Genomic DNA, 18230 nt, shown 5'->3' on the forward strand with positions numbered 1-18230 from the left:
AATATGCATGTGTGTTCATGTTACAAAAAAACATGAGTCTACATTAGTCGGGCAGCACTGTGGCTCAGTGGTTAGCACTTCTGCTGCACAGTACTGGAGTGATCAGTTTGATTACTGACCAGGGCCTTATCTGTGTGGAGTTTGTATGTTCTCCCCATGTTTGCATGGGTTTCCGCCCATGCTCCAAAAAACCTACTAGTAGGTTAATTGGCTGCTGACAAAGTTAACCCTCATGTATGTGTGTTAGGGAATTTAGACTGTAAGCTCCACTGGGGCAGGGACTGATGTGAGTGACAAATATTCTCTGCACAGTGCTGCAGCATTGGTGGCGCTACATAAATAAATGATGAAAATGATTAGGCAAATACAAAGATTAAATACAGTACTCCGAAGCAGTGATGTAATAATGCACAACTGTTAATTAATATGTTCTCATTAACCATAATTAAATAACAGCAATTTCCTAATGTACAGTGGATCCAGTACTAACACTTCTCGCTGTAGCTTGCCCACATCAGCTCTTCTTATCTGATGGGCCATGTTTATACATACATAGCATATGAAATAATGGTAAAGAATCCATACAGTATATGCATATTATAACTGCAGGCTTGTATTTTGTATTGTATTTACGGGCAGCACGGTCGCTAAGTGGTTATCACTTCTGCCTCACAGCGCTGGGGTCATGAGTTCAATTCCCGACCATGGCCTTTTCTGTGAGGAGCATGTAGATTCTCCCTGTGTTTGCGTGGGTTTCCTCTGGGTGCTCTGGTTTCCTCCCACACTCCAAAAACATACTAGTAGGTTAATTGGCTGCTATCAAAATTGACCCTAGTCTGTCTCTGTCTGTTTGTCTGCCTATGTTAGGGAATTTAGACTGTAAGCTCAAATGGGGCAGGGACTGGTGTGAATGAGTTCTCTGTAGAGCGCTGCGGAATCAGTGGCGCTATATAAATAAATGATGATGATGATTTTAACTCATTACAGTGCAGATATGCAGCATGTGCATTTTGTATTTGTTTACATGGCTATTAAATAAATAAGTCACAGTAGTATCAGACCAGTTATCCGATATCGCCAGCAGTATCATATCAGGGTCATGTGATGTCTTTCCTCATGCTTCCTTCCTAATCCAGCTCATCAGAAGCGCTGGACAAGTCTCTGGGACGAGTGACCACGCTCCCTACTCATGTGCCTGCAATCACTTACCAGTAGTACACGCAGGTTTGTCCCATTTCCAAAACTTTAAAAGTTGTGAGGTGTGCAAATCTCATTATCGACTTTCTTGTAGTCATTTATTTTATTATATGTGCCAACATTATCCTATTTTTGTGGAACTGAGCAAGCCTTATCGTTTATTATATTACTTCATGTTTTTAATAAAGTAATGGTTCCTTGTGAATTGTACTACTGTGTATAGGCAACAGGGGCATTTTGAAGAAATATCCTGTCTGCAAACATTAGGAGGGAAACTTTAGTCATCACTGAAGTAGGTCCATTCATGTTGGCTGTTGCCTATAGAGAATATGACTGGAAAATGTTTCCAACTATCATTTGTTTTACCAAAAAGTCTTAAAGGATTACTGCAGCTACTTGTATTTTTACCAAACAATCCTCAAACTAGCAGAATGGCCCTTTGGGACAACTTACACCAGCCAGCACTGCAACAGTTGAAATGCCGGAGCTGATTGGATAATGGCCTGAAAGGGCTGTTTGGTTGTCTCTTTCTCCAGACTGTCAACCCTAGAGCAGCTGCAGAAAGCTTTGCAGCATTGGTGAGAGTTATCCCAAATCATGAGAAGTTCCTAGAATAAAAGTTCCCGTGGTTCTACTTGTTGTAGGTGGAGGCATATTTGGAAAAAAATACATTATATCTATATCACACTTTAAGTTTTGTATCATGCCATGGACTGTGTTTTGTTTCAAATGAATTCATCACAATGCATCCCAAACTTTGATTGTTTGCAAAGTCCTCAGTTTGTCAGATGGAGGAAAAGTTTGTAAAACGCTTTATGCATTAATGGTTGCTCCTTATCAACTGGTCATTAATCAGGGAATGTTAGCAGAAACCTTGCTGAGACAGATTGGCACTGTCAATGGAGAGTGATCTGTTTCCTGTAAACAAATGTGCCTGTTGTAGCCTGTCTCTCTGCCTTGCTTCTCTATCCTGTTATGCGCTTGATTGTTATATAAATGAATCAAGTGGTCCTGCTTATTACTGTGCACAAAAACAGTGTCTCAGCCCAACAGTGAAATATTTAAACAGTTATTGGATATGTAAATATTTGGATAGAGATTCAGGAAGAGTGTCAGGTATTTCTGTGTCGGAGGAACTGTTTTCAAGAAAATATGCAGAAGTGTGGCCTGCTTTGTCCAGAAACCAAAACACAAGTGCTCTTTTACAAGTTTTAGAAGACTATTTATTGGGGTGATAGAAAATCACCTATCATCGTAATTTATCATTAAAATCTTGCTGAGGCAGCCGAGTATTGTCCTGCAATACTGGCCAAGAGCAGTAAGGGTTAACTTACCGATTTGCCGAGCCAGGGGGCCAGTCTGAAGGGTTATGCGTATGGCCTACATGGCAAAGAAAACACTTTCACTCAAGTTTGGGCCGCTTGACAGAACTAACTTTCCTATCTCCATGACACATGGTCATTCCTACCTTTTTATCTTGCTCAAATGCCTTCTGACTTAATACACTGGCTAGCCCTCCTGATCTAAATGGTATGTTATCCGAAGTAGCCAGAATTTGCTTCTCTCTTGTTATACACACACTTTCTTACAGCAAACAACCTGTTGGATCCTCTTCAGTCAGGCTTTCGCTCTCAACACTGCACAGAGACTGCGCTGACCAAGGTTGTCAATGATTTGATCACAGCAAAAAATAATAACCATTACTCTCTTCTAATTCTCCTGGATCTCTCTGCTGCATTTGACACTGTTGACCACTCTCTCCTCATACAAACGCTACAATCCCTAGGTCTTGAAGGCACTGTCCTATCCTGGTTCTCATGCTACCTATCTAATCGCTCTTTCAGTGTTAATTTCTCTGGATCCACCTCTGCTCCGCTTCCTTTATCAGTTGGAGTACCACAAGGCTCAGTCCTAGGTCCTCTGCTACTCTTTATCTACACCACTTCTCTTGGAAAACTAATAAGCTCCTTTGGATTTCAGTATCATCTCTATGCGGATGATACAGAAATTTATCTATCCTCTCCTGATCTTTCACCATCTGTGTTGTCTCGCGTTACTGACTGTCTTTCTGCCATTTCATCTTGGATGTCTTCTCGCCAACTCAAACTCAATCTTTCAAAAACTGAACTAATAATATTCCCACCCAAAAACAGAAGCTTCCTGCCTGACATTTCAATTTCTGTTGAAAACATGACCATAAATCCCACCCCGCAAGCTCGTTGCCTAGGTGTAATCCTTGATTCACAACTGTCATTTATTCCCCACATCAACTCTATATCTAAATCATGTTACATACACCTAAAGAACATTTCCAGAATACGCACATATCTGACACAAGACACCGCAAAAACATTAATTCATGCACTCATCATCTCCCGCATCGACTATTGCAATTCCCTCCTTACTGGTCTTCCTAAAGTCAGACTTGAACCCCTACAATCTATTTTGCATGCAGCGGCTAGATTGATTTTCCTTACTAACTGTTTTTCCTCTGCTGAGTCACTCTGTCAGTCTCTACATTGGCTGCCTGTATTTCAACGAATCCAATATAAAATTCTTCTACTAACATACAAGGCCATCAACAAAATTGCACCGACATACATTTCCTCACTGGTCTCGAAATATCTCCCCACTCGACACCTCCGTTCTGCACAAGATCTACGTCTCTCCTCCACTCTCATCACATCCTCCCATTCTCGGTTACAGGATTTTTTCCGGGCTGCACCTACTTTGTGTAATTCCCTCCCTCGCACAGTAAGACTTTCCTCTAGTCTTCAAACCTTCAAGCGTTCACTGAAAACTCACCTCTTCAGACAAGGTTATAATATTCCTCAACCACCATCTTAATTTCCCTAGATTACCATATTACCATCCTCTACACAGCTAACGCAAGACAACAACCCTCTGACCAACATTGCAACACACACAGCCCACTCAATACTTTTACATTTGCATTCTAGCTGGTCCATTGTGCAATATGATGTAGCACATGCCCTTGTGTTTCTAACTCCCATTGTCCTATAGATTGTAAGCTTGCGAGCAGGGTTCTCTTACCTCTCTGTCTGTATGTATTAACCAGTATTCTTTTATCAATGTTTGTTCCCAATTGTAAAGCACTACGGAATTTGCTGGCGCTATATAAATAAATGTTGATGATGATGATGATGATACTCTATGATATTTAGCTCATTTTTCCTGGTGGCTCCCACCCCCACCCTCGCCTCCTCATTTTCTTCTCCCTCCACTTCACCCTCATAAAGTTTTTATAAGTTTCTATATTGATGTTAAGATTTTATAAACTTGGGCACTGTAATTTGAATTACTACATAACCTTTAGTAATGTAAACGTTTGCTTAATGTACCGTATTTCCCCAAGTATAAGACGCACCCATGTATAAGACGCACCTTAATTTTGGGGTCCAAAATGAAAAAAAAGATGTGTTACATAAAGACTGACAGCTCCGAGACTGTGGGAGGCGCCTGAAGGACCTTAAGGTCCTTTTTTCAATCAGCGGGGACACGCTGTTCCAAACAGCCAGCAGGGACACAGCCAGCAGGACACGCTGTTCCAAACAGCCAGCGGGGACACAGCCAGCAGGACACGCTGTTCAACACAGCCAGCGGGGACACAGCCAGCAGGACACGCTGTTCAACACAGCCAGCGGGGACACAGCCAGCAGGGACACAGCCAGCGGGACATGCTGTTCAACACAGCCAGCGGGGACACAGCCGACGGGGACACAGCCAGCGGGACATGCTGTTCAACACAGCCAGCGGGGACACAGCCAGCAGGACACGCTGTTCAACACAGCCAGCGGGGACACAGCCAGCGGGACATGCTGTTCAACACAGCCAGCGGGGACACAGCCAGCGGGGACTCCTCTCTCACACCAGGTGCCGACTTCTTCATTGAGGTAAGTAGCGCTTGCAGTGTATAAGACGCACCTTTTTTTTAGACCCAAAATTTGGGGGAAGAAGGTGCGTCTTATACATGGGGGAATACGGTACTTTTTGTTCTTCTTATCTAAGCTTTGACAAATAAAAAATAATACAAAAATAAAAATAAAATAGTTGCCAAAAAATAATTAAAAATATCTAAAAAAAATGTAAAAATATTGACCACTGGAAAAAATGCGTTAGTCAAAGAATGCTTGTTACATAGATTTCCCCATGCCAGAGGTGACCCCTTCATGTACAGCGTAAAGGCCTATCCCTGACGAACACATCCATTTTTGCCAGAGATAGGGCTTTACTCCCTTTAATAAATAGTCTCTTAGGGGTATATTTACTAAGCTGCGGGTTTGAAAAAGTGGGGATGTTGCCTATAGCAACCAATCAGATTCTAGCTTTCATTTATTTAGTAATTTCTACAAAATGACAGCTAGAATCTGATTGGTTGTTATAGGCAACATCCCCACTTTTTCCAACCCGCAGCTTAGTAAATCTAGCCCTGAGTCCGGCAGTTCCCAAACTGTGCGCCGCAGCACCCCAGGGGTGCCGCGATCGCCCTAGAAAAAAAAACCAAAAAAAAAACCTACCCATCATCCAGCGCCGGATCCTCCTCCTCACTGACTGCCGGGCGTGACGTCATCATGTCCGGCAGCCTCAGTGAGGAGCATCAGCATAGAAGACTTCAGGGAAGAAGGTAAGTAAAGGAAGTGAAGGGGGCACTGAGAGACACTGAAGGGGACAGAGAGGGGCTGAAGGGAGACACAGACAGGCTGAAGGGGACAGAGAGACGCTGAAGGGAGACACAGACAGGCTGAAGGGAGACACAGACAGGCTTAAGGGGACACAGACAGGCTGAAGGGAGGCACTGAAGGGGTACACAGAGGCACTGAAGGGGGACACAGAGGCACTAAAGGGGGACAGAGAGACGCTGAAGGGAGACACAGACAGGCTGAAGGGGACAGAGAGGCACTGAAGGGAAACACAGAGAGGCTGAAGGGGGACAGAGAGATGCTGAAGGGAGACACAGACAGGCTGAAGGGGACAGAGAGGCACTGAAGGGGGACACAGAGGCTGAAGGGGGACAGAGAGACGCTGAAGGGGGACAGAGAGACGCAGAAGGGAGACACAGACAGGCTGAAGGGGACAGAGAGGCACTGAAGGGAGACACAGAGATGCTGAAGGGGGACACAGAGGCACTGAAGGGGGACACAGAGGCACTGAAGGGGGACAGAGACGCTGAAGGGGGACAGAGAGATGCTGAAGGGAGACACAGACAGGCTGAAGAGGACAGAGAGACGCTGAAGGGAGACACAGAGGCACTGAAGGGGGACAGAGAGAGGCTGAAGGGGGCAGAGAGAGGCTGAAGGGGGCAGAGAGGCTGAAGGGGACAGAGAGACACTGAAGGGGACAGAGAGACACTGAAGGGGACAGAGAGACAATGAAGGGGGACACAGAGAGGCTGAAGGGGGCAGAGAGAGGCTGAAGGGGACAGAGAGACACTGAAGGGGACAGAGAGACGCTGATGGGGGACAGAGAGACACTGAAGGAGGGGGATAGAGAGAGATGCTGAAGGGGGGTCAGAGTGTGAGCTGATGAAGAGGGACACAGAGTGTGAGATGGCGAAGAGGGGGACACAGGGTGTGAAATGGCGAAGAGGGGGACACAGGGTGTGAGATGGCGAAGAGGGGGACACAGGGTGTGAGATGGCGAAGAGGGGGACACATGGTGTGAGGTGGCGAAGAGGGGGATACAGGGTGTGAGATGGCGAAGGGGATACAGAGTGATATGATAAAGGGGCACAATGTGATGGTGAAGGTGTCTAAATACATCTTACGTCATTGTGACCCAACTACTTAAAAATTATTTTTGCTTAGGGGTGCCTTGGAAAAATTATGGTGACCCTAAGGGTGCCTCGAGCTGAGAAAGTTTGGGAACCACTGCCTTAGTCTATTACGTACATGGTTTCCATACATGAAATAAAACACCAGGAAATCCCTATGCTTCCTTTCAGAAAGTCAAATATAATTATTACTGAAAACTTAGGAGAATTGTGAGACAAGTCTAGAGAATTAGAACTTCCTTAAAAATAGTAGAGAAATTGGAAGTCTAAATTTGTAGCAAACTGTGATAGCACATGAGGATAAAGGACTGTGTTATTTAATGTTATTTATTAACTAAATGTATTATTTTCATACATTAATGTTTAGAGTGAGATATACACCTATTTGCATACCATATCTTTGTGTTGTTTCGCACCACACATGCGCAAAAATTGAACGTATGCAACTGTGGTTATTCAGACCTTTGACTTTTTGGCACTTACAACTGACGTGACAGGGAAGGAAAGGAAAAAGGTGATCTAACATAGGTAATGTATAGTACAGGGCATGTTCAATGGTTGCGTATGGATTCATACCGGAACATAGTAGCAGATACATCATAAGCCTCATTATACTTTGTCGCATTTTGTGCTCCAAACATAAGCACAAAGATTCTATCACAAAAATATATATTTATGTGGGTATGTTGAGTCCCACGTATATTAAGCAATGTCCCATTGTGTCAGGCATACAAATGCATATAGTAACTCCCAACAACAGTGTAGAGATATGGCTTGATAGCATTAGTAGTAAATGTGAAACCCAAAATCGCATTACCCTATTTGTAGACCATATAATATAATGAAATACAAACACCCATACATCTGTTATTTACTCTTTTAAAAATCTAATGGGAATCTTCTTTCCTGCAGTAATGCAAATGGAAATGACAAATAAGAAATACAAATAGAGCTGGGATTTATCCAAATCTAAACACGACACTAATGAATTAAGTATTATAACTGGAGGAATCGGTACGCAAACAGTTAATGACAAACAGCTAGATGTTACTGCACATGCCATCATCATTATCTTTACACTAGGCTTCCAGTACTGACAAAAAATATGCCTCCAATGACTTGCAAAACATAGGCACTTCTGGGGATGCATCTGCATCTGCAGGAGGTGTGCTACACTTTCATGAACACAATCCTTTTGAACTCAACTTATGATTGCTAGTTCTTATTCTGCCTCCTCAGGCGTAAGGGGACACAAAACTAAAATTTGCATAAGTGTAGATACAACATTTTGGGTGTACATGTTCTGTACAGAAATACATATTATATATATGTGCAACAAAAAATTAGCATATGCTCAACTCTAAATGTGGCTTGCTGTATTCACTTTAGGTCTATAGATATCAATGACTCCTATTCTTATATCGGATAGTGCTCTACTCACCACAAAGTGAAAATAGCACTTTGTGTGCCCAAGCCCAAAGTAGCTGAATGCGATTAAGTTTATTAAAACTGGTGTCCACGAACGCCATGCAGTCCATGCTGCATATTAGTAGGGTTTACTCATACAGAGTACTGTACCCTATATGGAAAGTCAGTTTATTGTCTCTCCATAACACAACTGTGTGTTTTATGGTGGTTATGAAAGTATGAATGGCTGTGTAACTGGAAACCATGCATCAATTTTATAGGGACTTGTCAATAAGCCCCCCTGTGGTTTAGGTGCCTGTTAATTATTTGGCTCTGAATAAAAGACATGTTGGAAGCATAATCTCCATTGGAGTTTATTTGACATAATTTTAATGTGCTGGGGAAGTACATTGTTTTACTACATTGTACTAAAATGTCTCTTAAATGCAGTTCCTAGTCTTGACAGGTAGTTCTGACACCCTCATGTTTTTCGTTCATGCTATTCTAATTTACAGAGATTTAACCCAGTGGTGAAATAACTATAAAATACCAGATTCTGTGTCCAGGAGAGCGTAGGATTTTACCCTCCTTTATTTTGCTGGATTTATGGGGCATTTTAGATCTGTGATTCTTGAAGATGTTCTCCAGTAAGTTATGAAAGTAAAGTTGATTGAATATCTCAAGAGATATGAATATGCTTCACAACAGCTGCATAGTATTATATTTATGAAATCATTTAGCAATACTGCGTATTATCACATGTGTGTAAATTAGTAAAATACTTCTTTAATGATATCCAGTAGTAAGTCGAACTGCCCTGTCCCATTACACCACTGTCCTGGGAGAAGAGTCTGTTTATGTACCATAATATTACTACAGATGGCTATAGTCAGCTTAGACATTATCATCTATCATTCCTAGGAACAAGACTAAAAAGGGCAAATTACACTGGTCAGGAAGGCCACGTGTGACCCCTATGGGTGCAGCGTGCAGCCACCTATTGCCCACCACTGCCCTTAAACATGCATTACAACACACTAAAGATGTGTCCAGTGCCTCTTTGCTCCCCCAATTGCTCCTAACACACCTAGCTCGGTACTGAGCATTTGCTCATTCCCTTCCATCTTTCCTCATGAAATTTTATTTCTCTCCAGTGTGCACTAACGGATGGCCATCATACCCTTTATTTCCTAATTTTACTGCTTTCATATTTTCATATTCACTGTAATTGTAATACAAACCCTAAAATTTACACCAAACACCTAGACCAGGGCCAATCCTAAAGAATTATGGGCCCCCTGACAAATTTTGATCCAGGGCGCATCACTCCTTGAGAGATGAGTTTATTTACTTTCAAACCTTCAAGCAAAGGTTTGATGGCATTTAGTCTATTACTCTATGAGCCGAATTTAGACTTTTGGAGGTTAATATCAAGGAATTACAGTTCTCTTGGATCTGTCCACCAGGCTCTCTGAATATGCGGCCCATGGGTATTTTTCCTGCCAGTCACTTTTAAATGATTATGGTTGGAAAGAGAACTTTTAAAGTATACCTCTACAACTGTTTTACTCTGGTGGCTTTTCGAAACGGTGGGTGGTAAGATTTGACTCTGTATTCAAGTTAGTGCAGGTCAGAAGATCAGTTGTAGACTCTAGATGGTACTGTAACATTTATAGTACTGTAAAAAACACAATTTATAGAAACTATATTACAGCAGAACTGTATATCAGTGGTGGGGTGCTGCAGTGATCTACTCACTTGCCAAATTACATTACTGCTCGGCACACTGGCAGCCGCATGACAGGCATGTCACACGACCGGCACCATGACAATACGGGTGTAGCGCATAGGACTTTGGGAGCAGTGTGATTGAATGCCGGCAGCGTTTTGAAATCTTCCAGACCTCAACAGATTACAGTTATATATGACAGTCATTAGAGATTACAGTAATAGCCACACTGTCACAACTCTAAACTGATTTTATCATAAAGCATATCCTAACTTAATAATGCACACATACAACAGTTTTTTGCATATGTATATAATGCATATAAATCACAGTGATTATGCATTTGTCCATTTTTTTCCCAGGAAAAATGCTTGTTTATTAAGTAGCATTAGCGTACATTATGGATATTACCTTGACAAAACTTGTTATTTGCTTTGTCCATTGATTAGATGAAGTGCACTGTGCTATTTCCATTGCCAAATATTCATATAGGTGCAAAATAACTATTCAATATTCAAAGCAGTGTAATATTTATTTTGTCCATTATGCAAGTCACATATTTCAAATTAAGATAATTAAAAGGTCTATCGTAAAGCTCACCACTCGTATATGCACCATTTCAAACCATGCATTGCTAGGTTTCCTTAAATTCAAGGAAATAAAGAATTGAAAGCTCCTTTTTGCATTATATTATCCACAGCAAGCTGAACAGGTTTGGGTATTGTCACCGACCACAGATAGACTAGTTATAACATAGGTATAGAAGTAACTGGATATTTTATTTCTTTTTCTAGGTAGTCGAGAAGCAGCGTTTGTCTATGCCATTTCCTATGCTGGGGTGGTTTATGCCATTACTCGTGCTTGCAGTCAAGGAGAACTGAAATCATGCAACTGTGACCCCAAGAAAAGGGGGCGCTACAGAGATGAGAGAGGCGAGTTTGACTGGGGAGGTTGCAGTGACAACATTGACTTTGGGATTGAGTTTGCCAAGGATTTTGTGGACGCCAAAGAAAAAAAAGTGAGGGACGCTCGAGCCTTGATGAACTTGCACAATAACCGTTGTGGAAGGATGGTGAGTTCCATTGAGACTGTTGTGTATTGATGAGAACGTGAGATTTGTTATAAATAAATTGTCGGGAATGCTCCACATAGAGGATAAATCATTCTCAATGATCAATAGTGACGATTACTGTGCTTAGCTCATTTATGTAAGAATTAAACCAAATGATTCGTCATGTGCTATAATATCTCCCTGTTGAAAATAGTAAAAAAAAAAATGGAAGTACAGAAGAAAACATTACCTCCTCCCTTCTTCCAGATGTGTTCATGTGTCCAGATTTAAGGAGAACAGATCTAAACTTTTTAAGCTATTAATGCTTTTGGATAGAACCCACTGGAGGTTAAGGCAGAAATATTTTGTGCAATAAATACATTTCCATGCTGGGTAATTTATGGTTCTCTAGCTCAAAGAGAGTAAATAGTTATGGTTTCAAAGGGAGTCATAAGATAACATCTGAAGAGGAGGGGTTTATTGGGAACATTAATCTGCCAGATTCCCCATGCCCATATTGGATCATCAGCTGCAAATTGGATAGTTTACATTTTTCTTCTGAACTGCTTAGTGATACAATAGCTTTGTCATTCCTAATTTCACTAATTACTTCTGGATAGCAGGAGAACTCTGATGCAGTATTAGGAGTATATATCTCTTTTTAGTGTTTTTAATGTGTTTAAAATTTGCAGTTTACTTTATAGGAAGTAGCCTTGTTCTTACTGGCAGTAACTTAACGCCTTTTACTAGTGGTTTACGCTGGTATCACACATATAAACACGTCTGAAAAGGAAGGTAAAGCAAAATAAAGGAGTAACTTTGCACCTGGGCAAAACAATGTTGCATTGGAGAGGGAGGTAAATTTAAAATGTGGGCACAGATTTATAGTTGTGATAGTGATGGCATGTCTTAGATCAACTTTATATTTTAGTGTAAAAATAAAGCTATCAAGTATTTGTGTACTACATGAAAAAGCAGCCAGTATTTTCCTTACGTACAAAATAATAAACTAATTTGCACTCAGCAAAGTTACTCTTTTTTTTTTTTTTTTTTTACTTTCCTTAATGACATTGTCTCTAATGTCACGGTACATAATCATGTTTTTTTTTAATAGCAATCAAATTCTTTACTTTTTTTCACAATGCATCTTGCATTATTCATATGTGCATTTTCACTCACCTTTTTACTAGCATTAAAAAAAAGCACAAACATAATGTCAGTGGATACCTGGCCTTTAGGAGATTATATAATAAATAGATACTGTAACCCAGTCAGTAGTTTTCCTAGTACAGTTTAGAAAATAAAAGCAAATCCCTGGTTAGTTGCAAGACATTTTAAATAAACCCCCTAATGCCATTACTTATATGCCACGACTCACTACAAACTTTGTACCATAGCGATTGTAAAAGCCTGTATATATAGCTTTTTATGTGTGATGAGTGATTAACAACTTGTATTTCTATGTGACGTTCCATTCTAATCCCTATCCTCTGTCTCACAGGCAGTAAAACGTTTTATGAAGCTTGAATGTAAGTGCCATGGGGTCAGCGGGTCATGCACATTAAGGACTTGTTGGCGAGCAATGTCAGATTTTCGAAAAACAGGGGACTATCTCAGAAGGAAATACAACGGGGCAATCCAGGTCACCATGAATCAAGATGGTACTAGCTTCACAGTGGCCAATCAGAACTTCAGAAAACCTACAAAAAAGGACCTTGTGTACTTTGAGAATTCTCCTGATTACTGTGTGATGGACAAGTCTGCAGGTAAGACTCATTCGTGTTCCTCGGGTAAAAAAACATTTTAGTCTTGCAAATGCCCCCCAGCTAAATTCTGCTGCAGTCAGAAGATAACTCTTGCAAAACTCAGCACCTTGTTTGATCTTCTGGCAGCCAAAACATAAAGTAATCACAGGCTTCCTCTTGTTTAAAAGTAATCATTTAAAAATTGCTTTGATATATCAAATCTGTTTCACTTTTATGTGTATTATCATTTCATCCTTATCTTAAACTAGTCTTTTTCAAAAAGCTTAGAACCATAGAACCTAGTCACAGAAATGCTGTTTTACTTGATGGTTGATCTTTTTTTCACAAGTTGTTACACCACAAAACAATATATTTGGGAGAGGATTAATTGAGTGGTTTTGTTAGATTGCTGATGTTGTTTATGCAGAGATTTTATGTTTGACTTTCTTAAAACGTCTCTATTCCAAACATGAAAACTCATTACACAACCTCCCCCCCACCCCTCCTCCATTTTAAAATGGGGATGAACCTAGACTCGGTTGGTCATCTAATGAATAGATTCAATGCAAACTGGATCTAATTATTGCTGATAATCTTTGGTTCTATTAGATTCTTGCCCATTTATTTTTCTAGGGGTTATCCTGAAGACCCGAATTCTTGGTCAAAATCATGGGAAAGCCAACTTTTTTTTGTGATAAATACAATAGATATAGAAAATGAATGACCCCTTTAACTTATATCTGATATCAGAGGTGGAACTAGCAAGCTGTGGGCCCCAGTGCAGGGAAGTGGGGAGCAGGGAACCGGGGCCCACAGCTTGCTAGTTCAGACCCTCTGCATCTGCCATTCAGTGGGCCCCATTATCTCAATGGGCCCCACTGTCTGGAATATTTCTATACTTCTTCATCAAGCCAAAGAAATGTCATTACATTACTTATTTCTGTTTATGGCGTGTTTCTGTGCTTTACAGCAAGATTTGTTTATTAGCAAGGTGGGTGATTTACTTACGTTGCTGTTGCACACAATGCACAAAGCAGTTTTATGTTGTGTCTAAGGGCAATGAAAGAAAATAACTCTGCCTGTCTTGATGTAATGGTACGCCTGACATAAACCTAGCGCATACTAGCTTATTTTTACCTGCTTCTTTCCTGAACTTTTTTTTCCCCTCCCTGGTCCCGCCTCTACTGTCACAAGTAGTAGCATGCGTTAGATGTGAGGAAATAAACATATGCACTTATGCGTACAGCTAGTTTTGTGGCGATGTACACAATACATTTGCGGATTGTACACAACGCAAACAGGCTTATGCTCAACTCGGCGTCAGGCTCTTATGCTTGTTATTTCTACATACACCCTTTATTTTCCAATAACTCAAAGAAACACAGATATGGATTATTTCCTCTTTCCTATACACACATATTATCCTACAGTAAAGACCTAGTGGCTCATGTCACAGTGTGTTAAATGACATGATGACATGATATGTTGAACTGGATAAAGTTGTTGACAGGGGAAGGTTTCGAGGCAACAGTGAAGCTTCACAAGACAGAATTCTTCTGATCACAAGTCCATTTTCCTAAGGAGGTGATATTTCAAATCAACCTGCTTAAGTACAAGCCCTAAGGGGCCTTATTGTAAATGGCCATTTAATCCTTTTCGCTCCAATTGCTGGAGGGAGATGAGGAGAGCCAGAGAGAAAGATGAACAGGAGTTTATTGTCAAAGCAATGCAGCACCGTTTAACTGTGACATGCAATCATGGGGGAACAAGTGCTGCGGATGTCCAATCACTGCTATGAAGATAGAAAACTGTCAGAGCTATAATCTTTCAGCCGTTGGTATTGATTCATTTTGTCAGAAACTAAGAAATAGGCGTTATTTTTCTACAAGGAGAGAAACAAAAAAACATTTGGGAAAATATATTGGGTAACATTAGGGAAACAATTAAATTGATTTTGTGTTCATCCTAGCAATCATACAGTCAAACATTCAAAAGAAGTTGATCAAGACCAGACATCATAAAATCAGTAATCTGTCAGATGCATGGATATTCCTACTTCAATAATGGTTACTGTACATCCATCAGGCTTGATTATTTTGTTGTGTTAACTAGGTCTGAGGAGGGATTTCCACTCTGCTTTACTAGTGCACACTGTGCAAACTGGAAGCAATGATGTCATGTACTGGATTATTTGAGAACATGCAGCCTCTGGTTTTCGGAAAGTCTTTTAGGCACATATAGAAGTTGCTACTGGATTACACATGGCACTAAATTAAAATTACAACATAGCAACCAATTTGACTTTACTTTCTATTAAATTGAAAGCTGTTGGACAATTTAAAAAGACAAAATTGTACGTTTTAGTGACACAAGTAGCATAACTGAAAGGTGTACATAGTTCTTAAAAATTAATAATGTTGTGATATTGTAATCAAACATGTAAAAGTATGTGTTTTATTAGTGCACAAGGTTAGGATCTCTCTGGGTCCCATAGACTGATCCAATGTTAGTGTTAATCTACCATTATATGTAAAAATTGCTTTGTATGTTTAAAAATTAAAAACATAATTGTGGTTGTAACCATTCTCTTACATGAACATACATTTGTATTAGAGTATTATACACTCTAGAAGAGAAATAGTGTCAAATTGCTCATTACTAGAAGTACCAGCGAGATAGCAAGCATGCATTTAGTCTATAGCAGTATGAAAAAATTAAATTTTATAAATTGTTTTACAATCATTTTCTGTGTCCCAAAATTCTGCTGACAAACAAAATTATCTCACTTTTGCATTATTTTAGACTTATTTTAGACTTACCCCTGCTTGTATATTGCAGTGGTGGATTAAAACAGGGCAGGGGCGGATCTAGAAAAATGCTGTACCCGGGGCGATTTAGGGGGGGGTTATTTAGGCCCCGCCCCTTTCTAGCATCTTAGGCTGCCGACGGCTGCACACTATGTGCAGGTCCGTCCAGCCGTGACAGGCAGGGACAGTGTGCTGCCCGGCTGCTCTGATTGTGTTTTAAACACAGCCGTCGGCAGCAAGTGTCTGCTAGGAGGGGGGGGGGGGGCGATCGCCCCGATCGCCCCCCCCCCCCCCTGGATTCGCCACTGAAACAGGGGCAGATGGCCAGTGCAGTAGTGGGGCCCTGCTTTCTGTCTGTCTCAGCCCTGTTGAATATAAATTTCAATCTATGTTCCTAACTTGTGTGAGTACAACTGTAATGTATCACTTCTCTTGTTCTATATGCTAGGTTTAAATCAGACCAATTCCATATTATTTCTCATCCCCACCAATCATAAAGTTGAATATGAATATATGTATACACATATATACTAGGAAGTGGTCGGTCTCTACATGTCAGTTACAGACCAGGGCCCATGGTAATCTTAATTCACCCCTGGTATATTGTATGTGCTTTTGGGACAAATGGACTTTTTGTAATATGCTGCACTGTGCTCTCTTTCCAGGTTCATTGGGCACTGCAGGAAGAGTATGTGACAAGGTCTCCCGTGGGACAGATGGCTGTGAAGTCATGTGTTGTGGTAGGGGCTATGACACCACCCGAGTCACCCGGACCACCAAATGCGAGTGTAAATTCCACTGGTGTTGTGCCGTGCGCTGTAAAGAATGTGAAGAGACGGTAGATGTACACACATGTAAGGCACCAAAAAGGGCAGAGTGGGTGGACCAGACTTGAATCCAACCAAGATCTGCACATTTGACAAGAAGTCACGGGCCCCGCGGGATTCTGGGTGTAAGTGTAGTACAGCTGCATGGCTTCTTATTTAAGTAATTCTGCAAGGCACTAACGACAAGACTACACTTCTCAGGATGTAATGCGGACCCTCTGACAAAAGGCCAGCTAAGAATCAGTCCTTTCTGTATGAGAAGATTGCAATAAAATAAGTGGTTCTCAAATTGTGTTTCCTGGTCTTCTAGTGGTACACACCAGACCGCTACTTTACAGCTTACTCCTGCTGTGTGGCTTTTTATCATAAATGGAGACTGGTCCTTATATGCAAGTGCTTTTGATCAAAATGCTATAAGTATACATAAATATATTGATGACAAAAGCAAGAGTAAAACAACAAATTATTTACTGCAGAAGTCTCCAAATGATTAAATATTTGGGAACCCCTGCAGTAAGAGCCTACAGGACAGTTCTCCACTTTCAGAAACAAGGACACAGTTCACTGGAAGGATGTAACTGCGCTTATCATGCACACTTTGTCATTTTCATGGTTAGAGTCTTCATCGTGCTTGGAAGACTGCAATTAAATAAAGTTAGATGAATATGTTTGTACTGGTAAAGTCAACAAACCTTATGAAGCTGCTTGAAAGGCCATGGGGATTTTCCAAAAACTTGTACACAACAGAAATCTCCCATGCCGACTGCACAAGTAAAAAAAATAAAGACTTTCAAACGATTCTGAAAAAGAGGACTTTGGATGTGACTGTGACACCCACATTTTGTAAACTTGCTTGTATGTTGTGTATACTGCTTTAATATTTTTTTAAATCTATATAAACTTATATTGCAAACCAATTATTTGTGCTCTTTGCCCATGAAGCATGAAGGACTGTGAGTATATTATCAATGTATTTGCTTATATGGAGAGGAACCCAATATATGGGACAATGCACTCTCTATTATAAATTATGTGGATATTACAAATCTGCAACCGTATAAAAGTACGAAGCTGTAGGCAAAGTTTTTTGTTTTGTTTTTTAAATATAGTTTATTAACATTTTTTCGAACAAAAATAAATTTAAGGGGGGGAGAGTGAAAAAATAAAGAGAGAGTAGGGTAAGTGAAGGGGGGCAACTGCAGAGTATCATATATTTTATAACATTAGCTCTTCTATGTAGTAGGATAGCAGGACATTTACATAAGCAACATAATAACACTTGAGATCAAATTTGTATGAATAATGAAAACTGTCTATCAATAATAATGTAAGGTCTGAGTGGTGAATTGAAAGGTCTCCAGAAAAGTGATAGTGAGTGAAGATCCGTTACTCCAATGTATAACACTGATTGAGATGGGAATATAAAAAAGACTATGGGGTATATTTACTAAACTGCGGGTTTGAAAAAGTGGAGATGTTGCCTATGGCAACCAATCAGATTCTATCTGTCATTTTGTAGAATGCACTAAATAAATGATAGCTAGAATCTGATTGGTTGCTATAGGCAATATTTCCACTTTTTCAAACCCGCGGTTTAGTAAATCTAGCCCTATAGCTGTATAATATTCTTATGAGTTAGACTCAAGAGGCCGCAAAGTGGGAAAGCCAGGCCGACC

General features: G+C 40.6%; 1 protein-coding gene across 1 annotated transcript in view; it reads left to right on the forward strand.

Moving 5' to 3' along the window:
- The window catches only part of WNT2B (Wnt family member 2B), a 57125-nt gene extending 39654 nt beyond the window's left edge, over positions 1-17471 (forward strand). Inside the window, exons 3-5 of the mRNA XM_075196253.1 lie at positions 10919-11196; positions 12677-12941; positions 16393-17471. Coding sequence (XP_075052354.1) covers positions 10919-11196; positions 12677-12941; positions 16393-16622 — 773 coding nt within the window. The 3' untranslated portion in view covers positions 16623-17471. The remainder of the gene's footprint in view (positions 1-10918; positions 11197-12676; positions 12942-16392) is intronic.
- Positions 17472-18230: the final 759 nt, after the last annotated feature.

Source organism: Mixophyes fleayi, chromosome 2, assembly GCF_038048845.1.
Source record: "Mixophyes fleayi isolate aMixFle1 chromosome 2, aMixFle1.hap1, whole genome shotgun sequence".
Lineage (NCBI taxonomy): Eukaryota > Metazoa > Chordata > Amphibia > Anura > Limnodynastidae > Mixophyes > Mixophyes fleayi.